This window comes from Ricinus communis, chromosome 10 (assembly GCF_019578655.1).
Source record: "Ricinus communis isolate WT05 ecotype wild-type chromosome 10, ASM1957865v1, whole genome shotgun sequence".
NCBI classification, from domain to species: Eukaryota; Viridiplantae; Streptophyta; class Magnoliopsida; order Malpighiales; family Euphorbiaceae; genus Ricinus; species Ricinus communis.
In genome coordinates this window covers 6561300-6587045 of record NC_063265.1, presented here as the reverse complement: position 1 = coordinate 6587045, position 25746 = coordinate 6561300, and the positions used below count along the sequence as shown (strand labels likewise).

Genomic DNA, 25746 nt, shown 5'->3' with positions numbered 1-25746 from the left:
TGCTACTACAATAATTAGTTCTAAAGTTATAAATGAAATAAATGAACCAAACTTGTTATAGCTAAATTCAGCTCGATATAAAAGCTCATTTAAGATTATTTATAGACAAATTTCATTACAACAAATGCTCTCTCCTTAACATATGCGTCCAGATCCCATCATAGCTCGGACAAATTCCCTATAAAGACTGCACTAATTGCCATATACAAGTCTAAATTAATCCGTATCAGATTTGTTTGTAGAGAAAATCTTGAAACATAAGCTATACAAGTGGCAGTACATCTACCTGTTTCTATCATTATGTCAAATTGTCAATGACACATCATCTAAATTGTACACGCGTCATACAGCAGTTGAGCGTACTCCAGAAAAATTGGGTGGATATATATGATCATAAAAACTTAATTTGCACTGAATTTCAGAGCTGGAAGCAGTGGCTGGTGCAGGAATTCAAATGACAAATTAAGCAAACACTTCTATTCCCTATCTAAAATGGACCTCAAACATCATGTGGAAGCAGTCAGATTTTCAGAGTCATCTCATGACCATCTTCAATCTAAGTTGGCCCCCCTTTGTGACCATTAAGTTCTCCAACAGAAAACCACCATCATTAGCACAAGTGGACATCAATTCATATCCAACCAATTCAATTGAGAGGCAAGATTTAGCAGATTCGTCTACCCTGCAAATGAATTAGGTCAGCTATCATTCAGAACAATGAATCCTCCAACATGCTTTTGTTGTCCAGTACATTTTGGCATCTTTGCATATTAATATTGCTTTCAGTTCTGTGGATGCCAAAATCTCTGAAGACAAGGAATTACCTGGTTACTATATCCTGCTTATAAGGCACTTGTGACTCTGCTGGCAGCCTGGAGCAATGACAGCTACCTGAACTTTAACATATCAGCCTTTCAAACTTCTCAATGTGTTAGACAGCCACAATTGCAATATCAAAAATCAAACACCAATGAAACAAGTTTTACCCAGTGGATAAGAGCTAGATAATTTTGAATGGCACCTTAGAATGAGGCATATCTTAACTATTAGTATTATTCAGACTGATGCAGCAGTTTCTGACGTTAAGCAAAATCTATTAATACAATGGAGGAAAAAGGAATTTGAACTATATTTCACAAATGCAGCTCAAATGAGCAAACAAGACCTAAGCACCATTGGCAGCACTTCCCACATAAATAATAATTATAACTTAAGTATATTACAAAAAGACTGCCACAAACAGCAAACAATTAACACATGGTCATTATACACTACTGTGTGCCATCTGAAAGGAACAATATGAGCATCTATCGTAGATTTATCATCTTCCAAATACTCTGGCATGTAACAAAGGCAGGCGTGTTTGTTGGATCAAATTCAAATTTCTCAACCATCTTCTTTTCTCTATCCACAATGTCTGAGATTGATATTAAGGACAATCCATATACAACAAACTCTCTCAAACCAGAAAAAAGGTGTTCAGAAATAAAGAAAATAGTTACAAGAAAAAGGACACATAACGGATTGAAAAACAAGGATACGGCCTGAGATTTTGGAATGATTATCCAAGTTAGGGATGATATTAGTGACAGAGGCATACATTGAAAGCTTCCTCCTGCAAGATGAAAGAAAAATGCTTCATTTTCTGAACTGCGGGAACTGAACTGAAGATGCAGAATGACATCAAACACTCTACATCAACAATTATCAGAAGTCAATCTAATAAATGCAACAAGCCTCAGTGCTGGTATTTCACATAAAAGCGTAAAGATAAAAATAGGCCATTTTCTTCAATCTGCAGATTTGAGTAAATATATACAACTACTAGCATATTAATCAGGCTTTTCCTTTTTCATCCAATTTATATTACACTAATACAAAAGAACCTAGAGTTCAAAGACATGGACGGGAAAGGCATAAAAGCTAAGGACTGGGCAACTTTTAAGCCTTTTTGGGACAAATCAAGTGCAAGATTTCAATTGAATTGAATACTTGCACAATCATGTCAGATTTTTAATAAGATATCATTTCTTTCAAAATATAATTCCAACAACTATAAGGTTTATTCTAACATAAGAATTGATTAAATATTATATAAATCTTGAACATTTATTCTCTTCGACGAATGTGTTAAATAGTGAAACCAAGATCTGTTACTATATCCTTACTGTGCCCTAAGCTCTTCTTGCTCGATTTTCTTCATAGTCTGTCTTTGTTCTTCAACAAAAGTCCTTTGACATTCAAGATCATTCATCTCACTGTTAATAACTGTGTTCACACAAGATAAGATACAAAAACAGCCAATCAGTAAAACAAGTAGAATCTAAATAATTAAAATCAACTATACAATATAACTTATCTCAGCTCCTCCGTTAATAATCGTTCCCTTTCGCGTTCCTCTTCCAGTTCCTTCTGAAGACTGTCCAATTCAGCATCTGGAGGAACTTCGAGCTTCGCCTTCTCTGTTTTCTGCTTACATTCTTCTATCTTTCTCTCATAATCTAGCGTTTATAAACAGACATTACTCAAAAACTTTTAAACTAAAAAGAAATATACAGAAACTTAATAAATAAGATTATAAAGAGGGAATTGAAATTTAACCCCGTAGAAGGTTTCGAGTATTGTTGAACTGGGTGTCGCATGAGGAGCGAAGAGATTTTGACTGCTCAAGACATTGGGTCAAAATGTTAATGTCTCTTTTCTCCTTCAATACCGAAAGTAAATCGTCGCTATATGATACTAATTTTCCTACATCAATGTTTCCAGAGAAATCCCCCATTTTTGCTAGGGTTTTTCTATAAATTGAGAGAAAGGAAATTGAACAGAGAATAAGAAAAGAAAAGAAGAACGGCTTTTAAGGCTTTGTAAGTAGAAAAAGAGTGAAGAGATGATTGTACTGTAGGGGTAGAAGAAGGAGGGATCTGATTACGAGTATGCCAGAGAGAGAAAGGAAGTGAGAGGGAAAAACACTCGGTTATTAAGGATTTGAACAGAAAGTATGAAAAATCAAATACTGAGATAAAACGATGTCGGTGCACTAGCCATTTTTTATTTTTTAACAAATGATAAAGTTATGGGTTGGTTAGCACAATTCAAACTTTTCTACTTTGAGTTAAGGACAAATTTTATTAATTGATATTTTTAATTTTGTTGTTTCTATTCATAAAATTTTAAAAAATTAAAAATGATGATATTTATGAAAATAAAAATAATATATATTCGAATTGGTTATAAAATTAATGATGTTCACAATATTTTTCAAGCATTATATATATTTATATTCTTTTTAATTTTAAAATTTTATATTATAAAATAAAAGTTTTATTTCTTAAATATAAATCAAAAAATTAATGTGATTCGTTATATTTTATTATTCATTTTAAGTTAAATAAATATATTATAAATTTTTATATATTTTATATTAATATTTTTATTTTTATTGTCTATTGGTCAAAATTAAATAAAATAAATAGAAACCATTAAATAAAAAATATAATTTGTATATAAAAATTTTATAATGAAAAAATTTTAAAAAGTATTTAAATATATAAAAATAACTTTTTTATCTAAATTCAATGAACTATTTATATTTTATTATTTATAGTATTTTTTCATAAGTATTAAGAATTTTAATTTCTTTTCTCTTTTTAATTCTTACTAATAAAAGTGTATAGAAATTTATAGTTTATAAAAATTAAAATAAAAAATAAAATTTAACTCTTTAAATATAAATAGTTAGATACACTATTTATTTTATATCTTAAAGAAATTATTAAAAATTTATTTTATAAACTAATTCTTTATATAAAAATTCTAAATATACAAACAACGTATTAGTAATGTTTTAAGAGTATTCCAATAGTATTATTTATTTTAAAGAGTATAATTTCTATAATAAATAATATTTTAAAATATATTTAAATATTAAAGAAGAATAATTTTAGTTAAAGTCTATATACTCTTTATTTTATTTTTTTAATTATTAATAATTTCAATTTTTTTTCTTTTTTAACTTTAGCCAAGGAAATTTCTTTTAATAATATAGAACAACTTGTCCTAAAAATTTAAATGGACCATTTTACTCTTTTGGATCATCTTAACGTCAATTTTATAATTTTGGCTCAAATAATTCTTTTTTAGAGCGTGAAATTCAATATTTAAAATTATTAATTACTAAACTGAAACTCTTCTTTTATAAGCCCACATCTCTCCTGTTGATATCTCTCTTTATTAAACTAAAGTCACTACAATTTCTAAATTCAATCCACAAAAGTAGATATTTCCAAATAAAATCATTTGAAATCAGCAAGCTCTTTTTGGCCACCACTCGAAGTTCAACGCTAATGATAGATTTGAAGTTCTTTTCTTCTTCTTTACCATTGCTTAATTTTGTGTCGTTAAATTAGCATTTGAATCTGAAGGATAAAGTGGGTATAGTGTTGGTTTTATGATTGTAGTGGCGTGGACGGTTTTAATTTATTAGCAGTGGTTTTCATAGTTAATGCATTGCGATGTTAAATTCAAATAGAAAAATTAAAGTTTATTATTTATAATTTAATTTAATTTAATAAATATATTTTTTGAGAAAATATAAATATTTTATTAATAAAAATTAATAAATATATTTTAATATAAAAAATAAAAAATAAATATTAAATATCAAAAAATAAGAATAAAAAATATTAGAAGGAAAGGAAATGAATAAATGGAAGACATTACGTGCTGCTTATGAATTATACATTTAAGAATTTTGAAGAAAGTGATGCAGCCATTATCCGGATTCTTTTTTCAACACAAAAATCTTTATAATCTGAAGGACAAATCAACAATCAATCAATCACCTCGAATAAATTTAATAGGAATTTGAAATTTAATATTCAAATAAAGCCCATCGTAGAAACACAAACCAAATGGCTTCTACTCCTTCCAATACGTTATAAACAGTGGGGGCAGTTTGTCAGAGATCACACCACGCAACGAAACAACGACTAAGGAATCATTTTCGGCCCACGCCACCAGCCCTCTTCTCTCTTTCCCTTGCGCTTGCGCACTACAAAATGAACCCAACCCAACCCCACCTCGCCTCGCACCGACCGACCCGACCTCACCTCACCCCTATCGCATAAATTATAAATCTCATCGACCCATCTGCAAACCCTAACGGAGCTATTCTCTCTATCTAACTAAAACGCAAATCCGCAACAAAAATTTCTCTGCTTTTTCTTATTATTATCACTTTCGCGATCGCTCCTTTTCTTTTCTTGTGTGTTCTACTCGGTATCTACTTCTTTCCTTTCTCTTCACTTCACTTCACTTCACTTATCTCTCTTTATAACGACAATTAATAAAAAAGAAAGAAAGAAAGAAAGCCATCTTTTTAAGAAGAATTGCTCATTTCTATCACTTGTTTGGCTACCGATGTTTTCATTTAGTTCGCGTTGATTTTAAGCTGTTAAATTTGGTTAATTTGTAGTGACTAATCATTTTATTAAAATAAAGGAGTAAATAAATAATTAATTAAAGCGATTTTACTGATAATTGGAAATGATGAACAGTTCATTGCACTATATGCTTCCTAGCAAGAGAGCTGGTGGAGGAGAGGTTGTTTTAGAAGAAGAAAAACCAATCCACAACGCCACCACCACCACCGATCCTCTTCCTAAAAAGCCTCGTATCATTTCCGATTCCGATTCCGATTTCTCGGCCACCGCCACCACAACCGCAACCACGGGAAACGCTAAGAGTACCTCCGCTTTTAACAACAATAGCACCAACACCAACAGTAACACTGAAAAGGTTGCTGAATCGCCAGCCATGACTCTAGCTAATGGAAAATCGCAGGACATTGATGAAGATCTCCACAGCCGTCAGCTTGCCGTGTACGGACGCGAGACCATGCGAAAACTCTTTGCTTCCAATATCCTCATTTCAGGAATTCAAGGCCTCGGCGCCGAGATTGGTTTGTACTATTATTACTTTTTCAAATCATGTGATTTTTTTCTTACCTCGATCATGGATTATCATATTTTGTTTGCTGTATTTAATTACAATGTTGTGACTGATCTGTTATGGGCCTACGGTATAACTTATGGATTATATTTAGGTTTTTAACTTCTGCATTAATTGTAATTGGCGCAGCAAAGAATCTGATTCTTGCTGGGGTTAAGTCGGTGACATTACACGATGAGGGAGATGTTGAGCTGTGGGATTTGTCTAGCAACTTTGTGTTTACCGAAGATGATATAGGGAAGAATCGAGCCCTTGCTGCAGTTCATAAGTTGCAAGAACTGAATAACTCTGTTGTGATTTCAACTTCAACTTCTCAATTGACTAAAGAACAGCTTTCTGACTTTCAGGTATATGTTCCCTTCATTCGAAGATGCTGAATTCCTGATGCATTGTTCTAAGCTAATATATAAATTTGATTAGTTTTAGAAGCAAATTACCTATTTAGTGTTATTCTCTTGGCTAGTTCCATTCATGCTTTAAGACTGTATGACAGTACGAATTGTCACTTGTTTGCTTGTTTTCAAAATGATGTTCACCATGTGTTTTTAATGTTGTATATGACACGGTTGTTATCATAAGATGTTCTTGTTGTAGGTGGGAATATGGGCACGGTTGTTATCATAAGATGTTCTTGTTGTTATCATCTTTAGCAGTGTGGCATGCTTCTCCCAGATTAATGCAAGTTGTTTGCTGTTTGGTCATCTGGGACACAGTGATGGTGTTCTTTAATGTTGGTTACTTTTTTGTCAACTGAAAGTTTGTTGCATTCTAGAATTTGGTTTCCATTGGCATGCTTCAATGTTCTATTACTCTTTTGCCATTTTGGAGAAAAAAATAATCATACATCCTGTTAAGCATTCACACTGCTATTAATATACTTTGTTAAGGTTTATATTATTGAATATAAATGACTTTGGCATGCATTTCTGTTATCAGGCTGTAGTATTTACTGACATCAGCTTAGAGAAAGCAGTTGAATTTGATGATTACTGCCACAATCATCAGCCTCCAATTGCCTTTATCAAATCTGAAGTGCGGGGCCTTTTTGGTAGTATATTTTGTGACTTTGGCCCGGACTTTACTGTGCTTGATGCTGATGGCGAGGACCCGCATACTGGCATAATTGCATCCATCAGCAATGACAATCCTGCTCTTGTGGCTTGTGTTGATGACGAGAGGCTTGAGTTTCAGGATGGGGATTTGGTTGTCTTCTCTGAAGTTCAGGGAATGCCAGAACTGAATGATGGAAAGCCAAGAAAGGTTAAGAATTCAAGACCCTATTCGTTCCAAATCGATGAAGACACTACAAATCATGGTGCGTATGTGAGAGGTGGTATTGTGACACAAGTCAAGGAACCTAAGGTGCTGAACTTTAAGCCATTGTGCGAGGCGCTAAAGGATCCAGGGGATTTTCTTCTTAGTGACTTCTCCAAGTTTGATCGTCCACCACTCTTACACTTGGCATTTCAGGCACTGGATAAATTTATTTTAGAATTGGGACGCTATCCCATTGCTGGATCAGATGAGGATGCTCAAAAACTAATTTCCTTCGTCGCCAGCATTAATGACAGCTCAGCAGATGGGAGGCTTGAAGAGATCGATCAAAAACTTCTTCGCCATTTTGCATTTGGTGCTAGGGCTGTGCTGAATCCCATGGCAGCTATGTTTGGTGGTATTGTTGGACAGGAAGTTGTGAAGGCCTGCTCTGGGAAGTTCCATCCTCTTTTCCAGGTACTTCTCCTCTTTTGTTTTTTAAGTTAGGGGTTTGACATTTTAATGAGTATGGAGGTCTAACTTAATTGTCCTTGCTTGAAACTATGGCCTATTTTCTGGATGATTGCCTATCGAGTAAAATCATTATTGTCACTTTTTCATGATTTTTCATTTGGACTACCTGTTAGTCTTGAAACTATTTACTTTGTTTGAGCAAACTATTTACTCTATTGTCATGTCTTTTATGCTTTGTATTATTTTGCCTTGCTGACGTGCATATATCTTCTTCCTTCTTTTGCGGACAGTTTTTCTACTTTGACTCAGTTGAATCTCTTCCATCAGAACCTTTGGATCATGATGATTTTAGGCCATTGAATAGCCGCTATGATGCACAAATTTCAGTCTTTGGATCTAAGCTTCAGAAAAAACTGGAAGATGCTAACATTTTTATGGTAGGATCTGGTGCCCTTGGATGTGAGTTCTTGAAGAATTTGGCTCTGATGGGTGTCTCTTGTGGCGAGAAAGGAAAGCTGACAATTACAGATGACGATGTTATTGAAAAGAGTAACCTTAGCAGGCAGTTTCTCTTCAGGGACTGGAACATTGGGCAGGCTAAATCAATGGTTGCTGCTTCAGCCGCTGCTTTGATTAATCCTCATTTTAACATTGAAGCACTGCAGAACCGTGCTAGCCCTGAGACTGAGAATGTGTTTGATGATGCGTTTTGGGAGAATCTGAATGTTGTTGTAAATGCTCTGGATAATGTCAATGCTAGGCTTTACATTGATGCAAGATGCTTATATTTCCAGAAGCCCCTTCTAGAGTCGGGGACCTTAGGTGCCAAATGTAACACTCAGATGGTCATTCCTCACCTGACTGAAAATTATGGTGCGTCACGAGATCCACCTGAAAAGCAAGCACCTATGTGCACAGTTCGCTCTTTCCCGCACAATATAGATCACTGCTTGACATGGGCTCGATCAGAGTTTGAGGGTTTGCTTGAGAAGACACCCGGTGAAGTTAATGCCTATCTAAACAATCCAAGGGAATACATGACTGCAATGAAAAATGCTGGTGATGCTCAGGCAAAAGACAACTTGGAACGTGTTTTGGAGTGCCTTGACAAGGAGAGATGTGTAGCATTTGAAGACTGCATCACCTGGACTCGTCTTAAGTACTGCTCTTGTTTGTTTCTTTAATTTATTCTAGTTTGCATTATAGCTTTATCTTTTCTTAACCAGGTTCTTATGGTATGAATAATGGAACCAGATTTGAAGACTATTTTGTTAACCGAGTGAAGCAGTTGACATTTACTTTCCCTGAGGATGCATTAACGAGTAGTGGAACACCATTTTGGTCTGCTCCAAAGCGTTTCCCCCGCCCTTTGCAATTTTCAGCAGATGATCTCAGTCACCTCCAATTCATTATGGCCGCATCCATCCTTCGTGCAGAAACATTTGGCATTCCCATTCCTGATTGGGTTAAGGTTCCTAAGAAGTTGGCTGATGCTATTAGTAATGTGATTGTCCCTGATTTTCAACCGCAGGAGAATGTGAAGATTGAGACTGATGAGAAAGCCACAAGCCTCCCTGCTTCATCGATTGATGATGCTGCAGTAATTGATGAGCTGATCATGAAATTAGAGAAATGCCATCAGCAGTTATTGCCTGGTTTCAGGATGAATCCAATTCAGTTTGAGAAGGTTCTTTTCCTTATTCCTCCAGTTAAAATTTTCATGTAGAGACATGTTCTTATTACTTATTTCTTTTGCTCTTGGATGCCTGTAATATCAGTTAGATTTCTACTTGACTAGGCTTCTTCTCTCTGTTTGATCATTTGTTATTAATCTGCTATGACATGTGTGAATGTGTACAAAGATATGGCAACCCAGTCTCCCCTTCTTTACAAAGGGGGTTCAGTCTTTGCTATTGGCATTGGGTGTATTAGGCTATTGGAAGTATAGTAGTAATTGCTATTGGTATAGGTTTTTCAGAGAGATTAGTTTAAGGTTTGTTAGGTTTCCATCTAAGTTTTGAAGAAGGTTGCTAGACTGTCAAGTGTATGTCTGGTGCCATTGCCCACCTCTTTTTATCTTGTACTTCACCAAAGCAGATCTTTATGTGTCATAGCAATGCTTACTGTGTTGTGCTTAGTGTTCGTAATAATGGATGCTGTGCAAAACTACTTCCATTCTCCCACTCCCACATAAAGATGCCCAATTTTTTAAGAAAACTATGAATTGAGTGTGCTGTATGCGGCTGTGCCTTTTACACTCCATGCAATTTATTTTAGCAATTAATGTTTATCTATTTTTCATCATGCAATGCCTAATAGGACACCATCACAGATATGGGCTCGGACACAATGTTATAAACTTGGGCTTATTTTAGTGAATTGTAATTATCTCTATGTGCAGGATGATGACACAAACTATCATATGGACTTAATAGCTGGCCTTGCGAATATGAGGGCAAGAAATTATGGCATCCCTGAAGTTGATAAGCTTAAGGCTAAATTCATAGCTGGACGGATCATCCCAGCAATTGCAACCTCTACTGCCATGGCAACTGGTCTTGTTTGCTTGGAGCTGTACAAGGTTTTAGATGGAGGACACAAGGTGGAGGATTACAGAAATAGCTTTGCCAACTTGGCTCTCCCATTGTTCTCGATGGCAGAGCCAGTCCCACCGAAGGTGATCAAGCATCAAGACATGAGCTGGACGGTGTGGGATAGGTGGATTTTAAGAAACAATCCGACATTAAGAGAGCTTCTTGAATGGCTGCAGCACAAGGGCTTAAATGCATACAGCATCTCTTATGGCAGTTGTTTGCTCTTCAACAGCATGTTCCCGAGGCACAGAGATCGCATGGACAAGAAGTTGGTTGACCTGGCAAGGGAAGTAGGCAAGGCAGAATTGCCTGCTTATAGACGACATTTTGATGTGGTGGTTGCTTGTGAGGATGATGAAGACAAGGATATTGATATCCCACAAATTTCCATTTATTTCAAGTAGGTTTAGTCTCTTGAGCACTGGCATTTGATGTTAGGATGAGATGAGCGCTATAGCTTAGCTTAAAATGTCTTTAGTTACGAATTATAGTTGATATGATCATATTTGTGATCATGACTATTTTAAATATTAATTACAAGCTGTACTAGTTTAATACTTAGTCCGCATTTGTGTGCTGGTGCAGTCTTATCTGTGTTTGATCCGTTGGTTTATTACATTCACCTTTTGCCATTTTTACTGTTCCTTTGTTCAATGTCAACTCCTTCTGGCGTCGAGTCCACCAGGAAGCAACTCTACTTGGTTCAACAACAATGAGAGTGTCAGTGGGGTACTGGTAACTTCAGGAATTTACATATACCTTTGCCGTCCTGTAAATGCCCTTAATGTCAAAATAACTACTGTTGGCGACGTACCTGTGAAATATAGAGAGAAAGTATATAGACATGGTCATTCCGTGGGAGGACAGATCAAATACAACGCTGCCTTAAAGAATCCACTGAAGGTGAAATACATTTGGATAAGTGGCATCCGACTGATAACAGAAGATTAGAACAATCCCGGTTAATTAAAACTAAAAATGTCTAGTCTTATCATTTCTTTTTGCACAGTTAATCTATACAATGTCAAACCGATGTATTCTATATCTCATATATGTACTTGAAGAATTCTTTAGCTAATAGCCCCTTAATTTGATTCTGCTGTGGCACTTTCTCTGTTATGATCTCGAATTAGCTTTAATTTCTCCATGCTGAAACTCTGACTAATTGTGTTCCTCTCCACTCCAAAATCATCTCATTGTTCCACTCTCCTCCGATTCTCACCTTATATAAACTTTGCTTTTCTTTCACCGTCTCTCTAGCTTCTTCCAAGCTCTCATTACTGACTCTCCAACCCTCCAGGCTAGTTCCCATTTGCAGGTTACAGCATTCCTTCATCTCCATCCACCTCTGAATCCAAGCTTGAGAGGAGATAAAAGGTGTCACAAAAAGACATTCCAGGGCCATTCTTGCTTCTGCAAGATGAATGGGAAAATTCATCTCGATTGACTCGAGCAAGGCTTGGTAATGCATCAAATTTCCTTCAAAATATGATGCAAAACCTGAGCAATCTCTCACAGTTTCCCAAGCATCCCCATCTCCAAAAGTAAGGATACCCCTGTTGCTACTATTACAGCAAACAGAATCGGCCATCAAATCCTTAGCTACTCTTACAAAGTCTTCCACTAGCTTTCTACTTCTCACCCTCCCCATGTGTGGAAGTCCTACCATACAATTGAAGGCTAACCATTCTTTTCTACCTCCTCTTTTCTTCGTCCTTTTTATCTCACTAACCAAATCCTCAATTCCCATCTCCTCCACCTTTAATTTGAGACCGAAAGGTCTAGCATGATCGACCAGTCTCCTTTTCGCCTCACTGAAACTCCACATCAGAGGAGCCTCATCACAATTTTCCTGTTCCCATTTGATTGCAGTCAATCTGACTCCTTTCTGTAGCCTTGCCAAGGTCTCAAGCATTGGAGGCCATTGAACTCCTTCCCCCATGTCAAAATCCACTATATGTATCATCTCTGCATCAGCTGGCATGGCTTCAAGAATTGCTGAATTAGCCGCGAAATGAGCGATTCTTCCATTAGGGAATATTTGGTAAAACGCCCTGAAAGCTGCTTCAAAGTTGTTGGAAGATTCTTGTTTTAGATAATCCCCATGCTTTTCGGTATCCTGAGACAAGCTGAATGCTATACGCAATAAAGGTTCGCCAGCCAGGCTAACTTTCTCTCTTAAACACCTGATAAGCACACCTGCGAGCTCAGTCTTCTGATTCTCCATTGCTTCTCCATAAGCCTTGAGCAGATGAAGGACGGTCAACCGATTGTCGAGTTCAGATTCTTCCCCTGGAAAGACAAGTAAAGATGGTTGAATTGATGTTGATTCTGCTGATGCTGCTTCACTAAACTTTGTTGAAGGACTACTGGGACTCCATAATTCTTTCCCTTCATTAGAAAAGGGAAAACTGTCCTCGCTTTCGCAGAACTGCCCATATAGAAACTCCATATCTCCATTTAAATTAGGGTCAAACCCTTCATTATCAAGCAAAAAATCTTCAACTGACAAAGCCTGAAGCTGATTATCAGTACAAGCTGGAGATTGCGCAAATCCATTTGGAAACAGGGTAGATAAACAAGGGATTGATGAAATATCAGAGGTAGTGTCGTCTCCTGTTGAAAATGAAGAAGAAAACTGGCAGACGTCAGCATGGACATCCATGCCCATAAAACCATAGTCAAAACTTGAATTTATGATATTGTGGAATGGCCATGAAGGCTGAAACACTTCATAAGACTGAGAACCCATAGTCCTTTTTTTTGATGAAAAGCAGAAAGAGAGAGTTGGGCGTAGAATTCTGAAGATAACAATTAGTTTAATTATATTTATACCTATAAACTATGTAGAAATGACTACCAATCATTTTCACTCACTTTCTTAAGAGTTTTATTCTGAACAGGTTCCCATCTTATTCTCCTTCCTTTCTTGGCATCTTCTTGTAGGAATATATTTTCCAATTTATCTAATCATATATTCAATTACCAATATTTTAATCCAGGAGGCTGGGTTGCAACCTGTATGCTCCTTTCAAAGCAAAGCAATTAGCTTGTCAGTAAAGTTCTGAATCACATGAAGATCGACTTTCTTTTTCTAATTATTATTAAATCAATGAATAAGTTCCCCTAATATCTATCGAGATTGGATAAAGAAATTTTAATTTGAGAATTTTCAGTTTCTCATAATAAATTTATCACCTTCTGCAATTGCACATCTTAAAATTTTCAGCATATATCCTTAATCAAGGGATTCATATTAAAATCACACGTACCTTTCACTCCATAAGAAATACATAAACACCAAGATTTCTTTTCCCAAAGTATAAACACATAAAAAAAACCAAGATTTCAATTGGCATTGAAGGTGTAGCAAGTTAGCAACTAATTGTGGGGGCACATGGACTCTAATATGACAAATTAGATGTCTACTTTTTTTTTTTTTTCTTTTGAATGGGTAAAGGTAAAATACTGAAATAAAACAAATTAGAAATCTACATGAATAACTTTGTAATCATCAATGTATTTTCTTAATCATATCAAGATTATTTATTTATATATATATATATATATATATTTATATAAAGAGCTTGTGAAATACATGGAAATTTCATGGGGTCTACATGGATGAAATATGAGACTTGAGCGTTTACCATTTTCTTGTCGGTAAAAGGGTCAGGTAATATGCTCTCTTACATTCTTTTCTTGTTATTTTCAGTTTGTTAGATGCTACGTGTAAATGTTTGTAACCTATCTTGCTTAAATAATCACCATCTTAAGCTTTCTTTTTCTTTTTCTTTTTCTTTCTTTACTCATAGGAAAAAGGAATATTTTGAAATTCCTAAGCAATCATCATTTCCTTTCCTCCAGAACGATTTTATTCAATCTCCTAATTGTGTATATATATATATATATTGCAAGAAGGTAATGTTGAAAGCTAGGAATTTGTGACCCAATTTCTTGAATTAATAGTTTCAGGTTTTGTCTTTTATATGTTCCGCAATAATTGGCTAACACATGTAATTCGGATAACACATGTAAAAATGTCCCCAAGCATTTAATTTGTTATTAATCTAACCTTAGGTTGTCTAACATCAAATTTGCTAAGGTTTGCCCCACCCAAATGACTAACATTATTCCTTAGAACTTTAATCAATTTTTATTTAACTTAAAAATTGAACGTTTGATATTGCTTTTGTACAACTCTTTAGTAAATAGAAGATAAATTAATTTTATAAAAGGATTGATAGAATCGGTTTATACAAAAAATTTTAAAAATAAACGTGTGAAAAGAAATCATTTCCTACTTTTCAATAATAATAATAATAATAATAATAAATAATAATAATAATAATAATTCCAAATAAGCTCTAAGTTGTTTTAAATTTGACTTAACTTTTAATTTAAAAAATATGATAAGTCTCTCCTCTAAGTATGTTTATTTTATCCCTTAAAATTTTAATTTATATTTTCTGATATTAATATATATATATATATATATCAAAGTACAAAGATAAAAAAGATATACAAATTTATTAAAAAGATCTTATTAGTCTTATTAAAATTGGTTTATTTAATATTTTACTAATTAAATATAGTTTAATAGAGAAGAAAATAAATAGTACTACTATATGAGTATAATCTATATAAAGATAAGACTTTAAAATATTATAAAAAAAAATTTAGTAAAAAAGTTTTAATAGAGAATGATTATAATTCTGGAGAATAGTAGATATATATTGATATTATATTAACTAATAAATTATTTTTTATTAATTATATAATAATTTTTAATTTAAAAATAATATTTTAACTATATTTAAAATGATTGTGACATATGGCACAGTATATAGAATTTCCCGCACTAGCTATAATTAGGTTATTATTTTGTAACCCTTCTATTTCATATAAAATTAATATTTTATTTTTGATGCTTTAGTTTGTATATAATTACCTATGAAATAGAACCATAATATTAACAGTTAAACACTATCACATTTGATCATCATATTTATGAGATAAGAATTTATTATACTTTTAGTCATATATGTAATATTAAAATTTAAAATTATTTACTTTTACTTCTTACGTATTTAGTAATTAACACTAGTTAATAATAATTAAAAATTTATAAAAAATAAAAATAAAGGGGAAAAAAGTATACGATTTGTTATAATGATATATTTGCGTAAAATATATTTTTGGATAATGACTTATCTTTTTTTAAAAAAGAAGTTTGCAATAAAATGGTATGTTATTATAAGATGCATGATAGGGATATATGCTGAGAAAGGTGTTTGAGTCATCAACGTTTCTACCAATTAATTGTAACATTTATTTTGATTTATTTGTAAGCCAAAGCCAAAAAGTTAGAGTAATAGAGTGATGACTTGTTGGCTTTGGCTTTTTCCTCCCTGCTACAGAGCCACAAAATAGGATCTTTTTTTCATTGGACGTATTTTAAGAGTTTAATTAACATCTGGTGGTTTCATTCATAAATCATCTCTTAAGTATTTTCATATGCTATACCTTTTCAATCAAATGATGACACTCTCATTTTAATTAGTTTTATTAGTGAATTGCTGGGCTTAATTTTCGCTTTTTAAATTTATTTATTGAATTGCTAATGTCATTATTTGACTATGTAAATTCTTTTTTTTTTCTTTTTTCTGTAAAAGTTGTTAATCTGCTAATCAATATAAATAAATAAATAAATAAAATGTACGATTACATTAGAATAAAATAATGATACCGGTAGACGGCAGATTCCTATCCTGTTCTATAATATATAATAATAATTTTCTAAATTTGTAGAATCAGAGAAAAGATCAGCATATATTAATCAAAGAATGAAACAAAATCTAAGTAATAAGTGATTATTTTATTTGAGAGAGAAAACATCTTATGTTATTGTAATAAGAAAGAAATTAAGAAAACGTTCAAAGCTAAGAGTTTGAGGCAACTTCATGAAATTTGTAATTTGTTGGAAGCTAGCCAGATGTTGTCTTTCTTATTTTTTATTTTTTTTCCTTTAATTAAATGTGGTTGAATCTTACAGCATTAGTTTTATTCAATAAATTAAGCAGGAATATTGGCATAGTGTGGATCGCTAGACCTGATTATATTATAGATTATTAGCCATTAAGGGAAACCCTCTCTCTGCCTTCCAACCCTTAACCAACAAATCGGCACTCCCATCCCTTGTGTAAGGTATATAAGTAAACTTGACTGCATTTTGACTCCCATTTCCTTTCATCGTATTGATAAAATAATTGTATAACACACTGACTATGTTTAGCGTATTAAAATAAAATTCTAAATAAATTTTCAACCAAATAATTTCATCTTCATGTTAGAAGGCTTTCATTTATCATCTAATATTTAAACTTTAGTGGTAATGAAATTTTCTTCCATAAATCTTTGATCTATCATTTGTTTTTTCAAATTTACTGCTAAAGAAATATAAGAAATTTTATAATTAAAATGAATAAACTCTTACCAGCTCGCTCATGCAAATAAGATAAAAATATAATTTAATTATTTTATTTTGATTGAAAAAAATTACTAGAGAAAAAAAATAGAGTAAGAAATGAAGAATTGAAATTAGTTACGATAAAGAAAAACCACCGATGGCAGTCAAGAAGAAAATAAAAAAAAAAATTCTATCCGCTAAAGTTTGAGAATCCTATTTGAAAATATTTTTTCTTAAAATATAATAACTGATAATAAAATATTAAAAATTTTAATAAATTTTATTTATAAATCTATTATATTATTATTTATAATAAAATAAAAATAATAATTATGCAACCGCACATTATTTTAAATTTTATAATTATCCTATCTATCATTTTTTATATCTGTATAGCTGGGACAAACATCAACCCTAAACACAAAAATTGAGAGATTGAAGAAAAGCCAAAGCATGGTTCAACTGATTCAACGTTAACAGGACGGTTTTCAACCATGCATGAAATTCAGAATCTTCACCTTTGTGATCGACTTCTTTTTTTAAAGTATTAAAAAAGAAATGCAATAAGAAGACCAAACATAAAGAAAGAAAAGAAAATGAAGGGAAACCATCTCCATATGTAAACAACAGTGCATAGGTTAATAACCTGAAACCTTAATCTATTGCAACAGAAAGGGCCAGCTGCCAGGAATCTCAAATTATTTTGTTAATTGAGCTGGCAAGAAAGTAAAATGTCTTCACTTTTGTTCTTTATGCTGTATAATATTCATATATAACCAATACCTCTCAGACCAGTTATTTTTCAAGTCTCCTAGCTAGTAATTAATTGCATCATCCCCCTTTAAGGAAACATGTTGGAATCTGCCCTTTTTCAGTTTTCATGTCTACCTTACTCTAACAATGTAGAGTTATCTCTTGATGATGCAAATTATACACACTTTGATCTCTCTCCTCCTTTTACAGAAATTGACTCTCCTTCCACTATTGAATTTGTGGATAGCGCTCCTCCTCATGATGATAATATGTACATGGAATTTTTATTTGATGAGCCTTTCCCATTTGATTTTCAGGACTTAGAGTTCATCTGGGGCCAAGATATTCAGGAAAATGATGAAGGAAAGATTACTACTGATGATTACGAATACTGCAGCTTTAGCCCATCAATTATTTCAGGTGATTTATCCACGGATATTAACTGGAGTAATCTTGTCCACCAATCCCTAATCATGCCAAAAGAATGCATGGGCATCAGTAACCTATTCAGCTTGACCAACCTAGCCATGGCATATGCAGAGGCGACAGAAAACAAACAGGCAGCACTTGCAGAGGTTATCATGCGACGCATTGGCGAGAAAGTTAGTCCCATTAGTGGAATTAAGGAGCGTCTTTTGTACTATGCGTTCCAGCCTTTGGACAAGCAATCGGACTATCTTAAGCAAGAATCTTTCAAGAATTTCGATAAAGCTTTTGAGGTGTTCTATCAGATTTTTCCTTACGGAATGGTCGCTCATTTCACTGCTAATTCAGCGATCCTTGAAGCCAAGCCTCGTGATGCTGAGATTCTACATGTAGTGGACTTTGATATTGGAGAGGGAATTCAATGGCCTTCAATGATCATGGCTCTTTCTCAACAACAAAATGAGAGGATGCAACAACATGGTTATAATCAGAGACATCTTCAACAGATAACCTTAAAAATCACAGCAATCAAATGGAGAGAAGAGCATCCATGGAGAAAATTAGAAGAGACAAAAAGGCGGCTTCAAAACTATGCAGACTCCTTAGGCTTAATGCTGCACGTGGAAGAGATAGAGGTGCAAAATTTGGCGAGGGAGATAAAAAGAGGAGGAAGAAAAGAATGGCTAGCCTTTAATTGTATGTGGGCAATTCCCCATATGGGGAGAATACGAAGTAGAAGGCATGTGATAGAGTTTCTAACAATGGCTAAGGATTCGGTAGCTGATTGGAGTGATGATAGAAGCAGAGGTATAGTGACATTTGGTGAAGGAATTGGCCACGAGACATTGAGCAATTGTGATGGTTTTGGATCATTCTTTGAGAGGTACATGGAACATTACGAAGGATTGTTGGAATCAATAGAATGGGGTTTCCCAATTCATCTTGCAGAAGCCAGATTATCAATGGAGTGTCTGTTTCTTGCGCCTTATGTATCTCGTGTTAGTATGATGCAGACATGGAAGGAAATTAACGAAGGAAGTGATTTTAAGACAGGAATAGGTTTTGAAGGGCTGAGAGTGAGTAATAACAGCTTAATGGAGGCTAAAGAAATGGTAAGAGAAGGAGACACTCCATATGGAGTGAGGATTGAAGGAGGGAATAGTAATGTGTTGGTCTTGGACTGGAGAGGAAATATGCCATTGGTGACCGTCTCTGCATGGAGATGAGTTTCATAGAAGCAGAATGTAGGCGAGATGCTAAATTAACATGTATAGGAAATATGCAACCAGAAGATGGAATATTTACATTTTTTTTAAGGTAATTTTTATTTTTATTTTCTTATTTTGTTTCCAACACCATCAAATGAAATATATATATATATTTCTAAAATTTATTTTTTCTTAACATGTGTATTTAATTTTTGACACGCTAAAATTTTTATTTTGAATGTGTACTATTTTTTATTTATAAAATTTAAAATTATGTGTAATTTTATAATTTTTTTTATTAATTTATTAATTAATAGATTACATATCTAATTAAATACTAATTTTAATCCTAAAAAATAGTATTTTAATTATATTAACTGATAAATAGTTTTTAGTCAAATACTGATACTAATTTTATTCTAAAAAATAATATATTAATTATATTTTAGTATTATATTAACTAATAAATTAGTTTTTGAATTAGGTAATAATTCTAATTCTAAAAGATAACATCTTAAATTAAATTCTTAATATTATATTTAATACTAAATTAATTTTTATTTAATAAATTTTTAATTCTGAAAATAGTAATATTAATTATAGTATTAATTTATATAATACTAAAATTAATTAATAAATATTTTTAATATATTCTTTATATTACTAATAAATTTAAATATTTTAAAAATTAAGAAAGGTATTTAAAAATAGTTAGTTTGTTATTATTTTTAAAATATATAAATTAATATTAAAAATTAAAAAATTTATTAAATTATATCTATCAATTTATTTTTATAATTCAAATAATAATAACCGTCGTGTAACGCATGGCTGTAACGACTAGTTCTTAGTAATGCTAATTACATATCTCATTTTGATTTATCTTAATTTATTTTGACTTATCTCAATTTTGGTTTATCTTAATTGTTACTTAATTGATGTGGTATATAATGCTTTTTACAAAAATATTATATATCACATAAGGTAAATAAAATTTAGATAAATTAAAGTGAAATATTTAGCATGTTTAATTGCGAAATAGTTGAATTAAGTTATAATGCTGAAAGTGGACCCTCTCTCTTTACCATCCAAAAAAGAAAAATGCAAGAGAACACTCTGTAATAGTATAAATTGAAAAAATAACAAACACTTGGACAATTATATTTATCCTAAATATATATTTATGTATGTAGCTGGTTGAAAATGTAAAGAGATTGTAATTTACAAGAGCTTTAATATGTTGTATATGGGCTATAAGGGTCGTGGCCTAAATGGAACTCAAAATAGGTAGGAGATGGTGGGTAAATTATATCCAAATCCAGGTATAGTGGGCATTATGTATTTGGTGCCCAAAATATAGCCATTTCATATAATTGAGGAAGATAAGTTTTTAAAACATACATGTGAAAGAATTTTAAGTCAAATATAACGCTCTATCTGTTATTGTCAATTTAAAGTATAATCGCAAGCTGCTTTTAGTTATTTAGCTCGATTTTGTCTTTTCCATTATCGATTCTCTATTATTTAAAGTTTCAAATTAAATTATATAAACTGTTATTTTCATTTTTTTAATCTCTGCTGCATAATACTTTTTTTTTTTTAATTCTTAGATTATATAAGTTGTTGTTCTTTGTTCTTTTTTTTTTTTTTGTTCTTTGCTGTATAACATTGTTATTCTTCATTTTTTTCTTATTTTCGAGCAATTGGAAGCCGCTTTCGATGACAAGGCTGAAAAATGTATATTATGCAATCGTAACTGTCCATCTTTATCAGCAAACTCCCTTGTTTCCATCTTTCCTTTCAGAGTTTACCACTCCTCGTAGCTTCTTGAACTATTCTCATACATATATTATGCATATTTACAGATTTTGTAAATTTATTTTTAACGAGTTGAAATTTTTCATTATTTCTCCATTCTTCAGACCTTCAAATCAGATTTTATAAGCTTTAATCCTTCTTTTTTAAATATGATTATAAGTTGATTAAATATAATATTCATCATTGCTGGAAAATAATAGGTTCATTATGTAAAATATTGAGGTTAATTATATATGAATTATAGGTTCATCATTTTATTCATAATTTTAATAGTTTTATTTTTTAAATTGAATAGGTTCATTTGTAGCACATTGAGAATCATTATATATGAACATGTTTATCATTTTTATTTATAATAACAAATTTATTTTGAAATGAAATATGTTCATTTTATAGTACATTGATGTTTATTATGTTGTTCATAATTTTGAAGATAAATTTATTTTTGAAATGGAATAGATTTATTGTGTAGTACAATGAACATTATATTATTAACAAATGAATATAGAAGTTTTAAGTAATGAACATGTCATATGTGCATAAGAATAAATCAATATTTATGGGTTATAATGAACGAGTTCATTATCTACAAACAAGTTCATTAAAGTATCATTTGAGGTTCATCAAATATATATCTCAATTTTATAGTTTATAGATTCATTATTCATAGGTTATAATCAACAGGTTTATCATCTACTAGCAATAGGTTCATCAATGTATCACTTGATGTTTAATCAAATATATAACAGAAATTCATTAATCATAGGTTATAATCAAGAAGTTCATCATATATACATAAGATGTTTTAAAAAAATATTTTGTATACAAAACAAATAATGTATTCATCAATAACAAAATTTATATAAAACATTGATTTTTCAGTTATAAATTTTAGTTTCATAAAATTTAAATTGTAGGTTCTTTAGCACTTTTACCCTTGTTTTTACAAGCAATTTATGTGATTGTATTGAAATGTCATTTTATGATCAAGAAATTCATCATATATATATAAGATGTTTTAAAGAAATATTTTGCATACAAAAACAAATAATATATTCATCAATAACAAAATCTATATAAAACATTGGTTGTTCAGTTATAAATTTTAGTTTTATAAGACTTACACTATAGGTTTTTAAATATTTTAAATATTATTTTTACAAGCAATTTATGTGACTGTATTGAAATGCCATTTTAAATTAATACAGAAATTTAAAAAAAAAAATAAGAGTTTGCAGAAATTTTAAACATTGAAAGATTAAAATCGAAAGCCAAAAAAACTGTGAAGATTATAATTTTAAAAATAAAAGAGTGTATATAAAACAAAAATGCAAAAAAAATAAATAAAGAAAGTTTTTTAATATTAAAAAAGACAATTGTGTATTTTAATTGAAGTAAAAAATTATATATTGAGCTCTTTTTTAAAAAAACACACACGGATCACTTGTGTTAATAGTCCAGGGTACATAATGCTAGATGTACCTAGATTGAGGATATAACAACTCGACTTGGTGTATGTTTCTATACCAAATTGATAGATGATTGACACATATTTATTAATTTTAAATAATAGAATATGTGTCAATCATCCAATACTAAAGTATAAAATACTTATAATACGTATTACTTTTCTATTTATTACGATGTATATACTAGACTTAGATAAATTTTTTATAAACAGATAATATGTTTAAATACGTCTCTTGAAATGTATAAAGTAAATAGTTGTAGTAGCAAAATTTTGTTGCATATATCTAATTAATATTAAATTTTTAATTTATTTTTCATTATTCCATCTTTTATCTTTCTTTTATAATATAATATCTATTGGGAATCAAATGAAACTCTATTTTAATTTGCTACTCAACTGCCATATCACAAAAAGTATAGCAGTATTGAAAAGACAAAAAAATAATAATTTAAAACTAATTAAATATATAAATGAAGTGTTGATCCTGATTTTTTTATTTATTTTTTTATTTTGAATCTTCTATTATAACCCAAGTTATGGATTATAAATTTATTGTATCTCAATTTTTTTAAACGCATAAGAATTAATAAATTAAATAATAACTACAATTAATATTGTAATTATAGTTGAGGAAAGTAAAACATCAACCCATATAAAGAATATTGTTATATTATAATAAATAAACTGTAAATGAGCCGAGCTGTTCGCGAGTTATTCGAAGCTCGCTTGATAAAAGCTCATTTAAATTCGTTCATCATGATAAACGAGTCGAGCTTGAACTTTATTTTTGAGCTCATTTATTAAACAAGCCGAGTTTGAGCTCAGTAATACTCAGCTCGTCTGAGCTCACGCACTGACTCGTTTAAGGAGTTCGAGAGCTAGCTCGTTTAAAAAGTTCGTGAGCTAGCTCGTGCATTAGCTTAATAGATAATAAATAATTAAAAAGTAATTTATTCTAATTAAAAGAAAAAAATGAATTAGTAGTCATAAGAACTCAACTTTTCTATTACATTACAATAATAATATATATACCAACAAAATAGTTTTTAATTATAAATTCTCTAATTGTATAATTTTAGTGTTACTTAAGTGAGTGCTAGTCTAATAATATTGTTAATTAAGTTAACATTTGATTATTATTAATGTCTTACCACTTTATTTTTTTTATCATGAATTTATTTAAGTAGAATAATAACAATATATATAGTTAACTTAAATTTATATAAACTATTATAAATTAACATAAAGGGTACTATAGTCTAATTGAAAAAGGAAAGATACTAGAGTAAGAACTATTATAAATTAACATGAATAAATATTTTTACAATATGTTTAATGTGAAGCTAGAAAAGACTCTTTTACACCCTTAGTCCTCACCGAATTATAAATGGTTAAATGAATTTGCAACGAGTTTGAAATTGAATTTTATGAGTTTGTTGAAAATTTTTTATGAAGAATTCGGTCTAATTATTTAATTTCTAAATTTATATACATATTTTAATTTTGTGTATAATTTATTATAATTACAAAATATACAGTTATATATTTAGTAAAATCGAGCTTGCTTAACGAGTTTGAAATCGAATCGAGCCCGAGCTTAGCTTGTTTATATAAATACTGAGTTAATAATGAATCAAGCTCTAGTTCAGCTCATTTATATATAGTATCGAGCTCAAATATATTAAGATTACAACGAGCTGAGCTCGAACTTTAAAATAAAAAAAGTTATCGAGCTCGAATTTAGTTAAATTTTTACGAGCCGAGCTTAAACATTAAATATTGAAATTCTCGGTTTGGATTAGCTTGTTTACACCATGACCACCCAACCGTGAATAATTTATAAGAATTAATCTCCAATTTTGCACCTCCTTTGCTTTTTTTTTTTTTTCTTTCTCTGAATGATCTAAAATGTAAGAGAAGTTAACAAGTATCTAAAACTCAGTAATTTAAGGCGCAAGTCACTAGGTTAGATTTATTGTAATGGTTAATGTTTTATAATAATTTTGTAGGCATTAGATATGTGGTGATTAATGATTTCATTGGAATTTTATTTATACATGTGATTGAGATTTTGTTTTAATATTTTAGTGATTCAATTGTTTGTAAAATTTGAAAATTTGAATTTTTTGGCAGACTAGGTCTTTTATTGTTATTTTATTGATTTGGGCAATTAAAATTGTTTTTGACATTTTATTAACTCAATTCTTGAAGAATTTAAAAAATAGATATATATTATTCTTTTACATATTATTATAGCACTAGTAAAAACCAAGGACTGCTAGTAGTATTCATTTTATTGAACTAAAACTATAATATATATTTTTAATTGATATTAAACTTTTTAACTTTTGTAGTCGTAGAAAATATAATGTGGCGGCTGAGCGGTGGATCATCATTGAAAGATATGTACATGAATTCTAATCGGTACTATAAGATGAAACAAAACTAGAATGTGAGAGATACTAAAAGAATTAAAAATCTAGTATAATGTGATAACTTATACCATGTAATTTAAAGAGAGTTTGCCCCCATTTGGTAATGATATGAATTATAAAGTATCCTATTTTGTCACAAAAATATATAATTTTATGTACCCAATCGTCAAATCACATATGATAAACATATTTATATTTTTCTTTAAAAGAACTGCATAAATATATTATAAAATAAAAAAACTTCTTATTTTGATTTGACGTATATATACTACAATTAATAAAAAATATTAAATAACTGACACATAATTTATTATTTAAAATTAATAAATATTTATTAAATATTTATTAATTTAGTGTATAGATGGAAATGTATATCAAAATTAGATAAAATAATTTCGTCAAAATGAAATAGAAATTTTGATTATTTAACACAGAAAATAGTTTTTAAGAGAAACACGGAAAATCTTTCTCAAACAGAAGAAAATAAAACACGGAACTTTTTTATAAAAAATGTAGTGAATGTTGAACCGTGAACGTTGACCTATTCGCTATTGGTTGGAAGAAGAATACATCCATCCTTTATTTTTGTTTTCTTTGTCCACATATATCAAAAGACAAACATATTTAAATAAATTATTATTGGAGTCAATGTTTCCCATTTTTAAATAGTTAAAAAGTTCAATGATTCCATTAATAATTAAACACTGCTAACATTTTGATTTCTATATTAGTTAATGCATAAACCGTTAAATAGCTGAAGTCAGAGAGATTGTATAATTACTAACTCTACTAGCCAAGAAACAATCATTAATTAATCACCCATTTTCTCCTGGTT

General features: G+C 30.9%; 4 protein-coding genes across 6 annotated transcripts; 2 read left to right on the top strand and 2 right to left on the bottom strand.

The window, feature by feature from the left end:
• Positions 1–72: 72 nt before the first annotated feature.
• LOC8263102 (kinetochore protein SPC24 homolog) lies at positions 73–3001 on the bottom strand. Of its 3 annotated transcripts, XM_048370145.1 has the most exons (7): positions 2602–3001; positions 2360–2501; positions 2169–2270; positions 1542–1615; positions 987–1417; positions 825–891; positions 73–682 (listed from the first exon to the last, which is right to left on the bottom strand). In XM_048370145.1, the coding sequence occupies exons 1-5, from the start codon at positions 2777–2779 to the stop codon at positions 1308–1310; spliced, it is 606 nt and encodes a 201-aa protein (XP_048226102.1). In that variant the 5' UTR covers positions 2780–3001; the 3' UTR covers positions 73–682; positions 825–891; positions 987–1307. The 3 variants fall into 3 exon arrangements, with proteins under 3 accessions (XP_048226102.1, XP_015579351.1, XP_048226101.1); XM_015723865.3 differs by having other exon boundaries at positions 825–1417; XM_048370144.1 differs by having other exon boundaries at positions 73–677; positions 825–1417.
• Positions 3002–4974: 1973 nt separating this feature from the next.
• Positions 4975–10892, top strand: LOC8263100 (ubiquitin-activating enzyme E1 1). The gene is made up of 7 exons (XM_002526614.4): positions 4975–5277; positions 5556–5959; positions 6139–6356; positions 6946–7740; positions 8028–8896; positions 8992–9424; positions 10139–10892. The coding sequence occupies exons 2-7, from the start codon at positions 5569–5571 to the stop codon at positions 10733–10735; spliced, it is 3303 nt and encodes a 1100-aa protein (XP_002526660.1). The 5' UTR covers positions 4975–5277; positions 5556–5568; the 3' UTR covers positions 10736–10892.
• A 300-nt stretch (positions 10893–11192) lies between these two features.
• On the bottom strand, positions 11193–13128 carry LOC8263099 (protein NODULATION SIGNALING PATHWAY 2). Its single transcript, XM_002526613.4, has one exon. The coding sequence runs from the start codon at positions 13081–13083 to the stop codon at positions 11467–11469; it is 1617 nt and encodes a 538-aa protein (XP_002526659.2). The 5' UTR covers positions 13084–13128; the 3' UTR covers positions 11193–11466.
• A 4523-nt stretch (positions 13129–17651) lies between these two features.
• Positions 17652–19205, top strand: LOC8263098 (protein NODULATION SIGNALING PATHWAY 2). The gene has a single exon (XM_002526612.1). The coding sequence runs from the start codon at positions 17652–17654 to the stop codon at positions 19203–19205; it is 1554 nt and encodes a 517-aa protein (XP_002526658.1).
• Positions 19206–25746: the final 6541 nt, after the last annotated feature.

Excerpts from the sequence above, each read along its gene's own strand:
- LOC8263102 (XM_015723865.3), bottom strand. The coding sequence starts at position 2,779 with ATGGGGGATTTCTCTGGAAACATTGATGTAGGAAAATTAGTATCATAT. Across the intron at positions 2,502-2,601 it reads TACTCGAAACCTTCTACGGG|ATTATGAGAGAAAGATAGAA; the intron begins GTTAAATTTCAA and ends TATAAACGCTAG. Across the intron at positions 1,616-2,168 it reads CAAGAAGAGCTTAGGGCACA|GAGGAAGCTTTCAATGTATG; the intron begins GTAAGGATATAG and ends TTCATCTTGCAG.
- LOC8263100 (XM_002526614.4), top strand. The coding sequence starts at position 5,569 with ATGCTTCCTAGCAAGAGAGCTGGTGGAGGAGAGGTTGTTTTAGAAGAA. Across the intron at positions 5,960-6,138 it reads AGGCCTCGGCGCCGAGATTG|CAAAGAATCTGATTCTTGCT; the intron begins GTTTGTACTATT and ends TAATTGGCGCAG. Across the intron at positions 9,425-10,138 it reads ATCCAATTCAGTTTGAGAAG|GATGATGACACAAACTATCA; the intron begins GTTCTTTTCCTT and ends CTCTATGTGCAG.
- LOC8263099 (XM_002526613.4), bottom strand. The coding sequence starts at position 13,083 with ATGGGTTCTCAGTCTTATGAAGTGTTTCAGCCTTCATGGCCATTCCAC.
- LOC8263098 (XM_002526612.1), top strand. The coding sequence starts at position 17,652 with ATGTTGGAATCTGCCCTTTTTCAGTTTTCATGTCTACCTTACTCTAAC.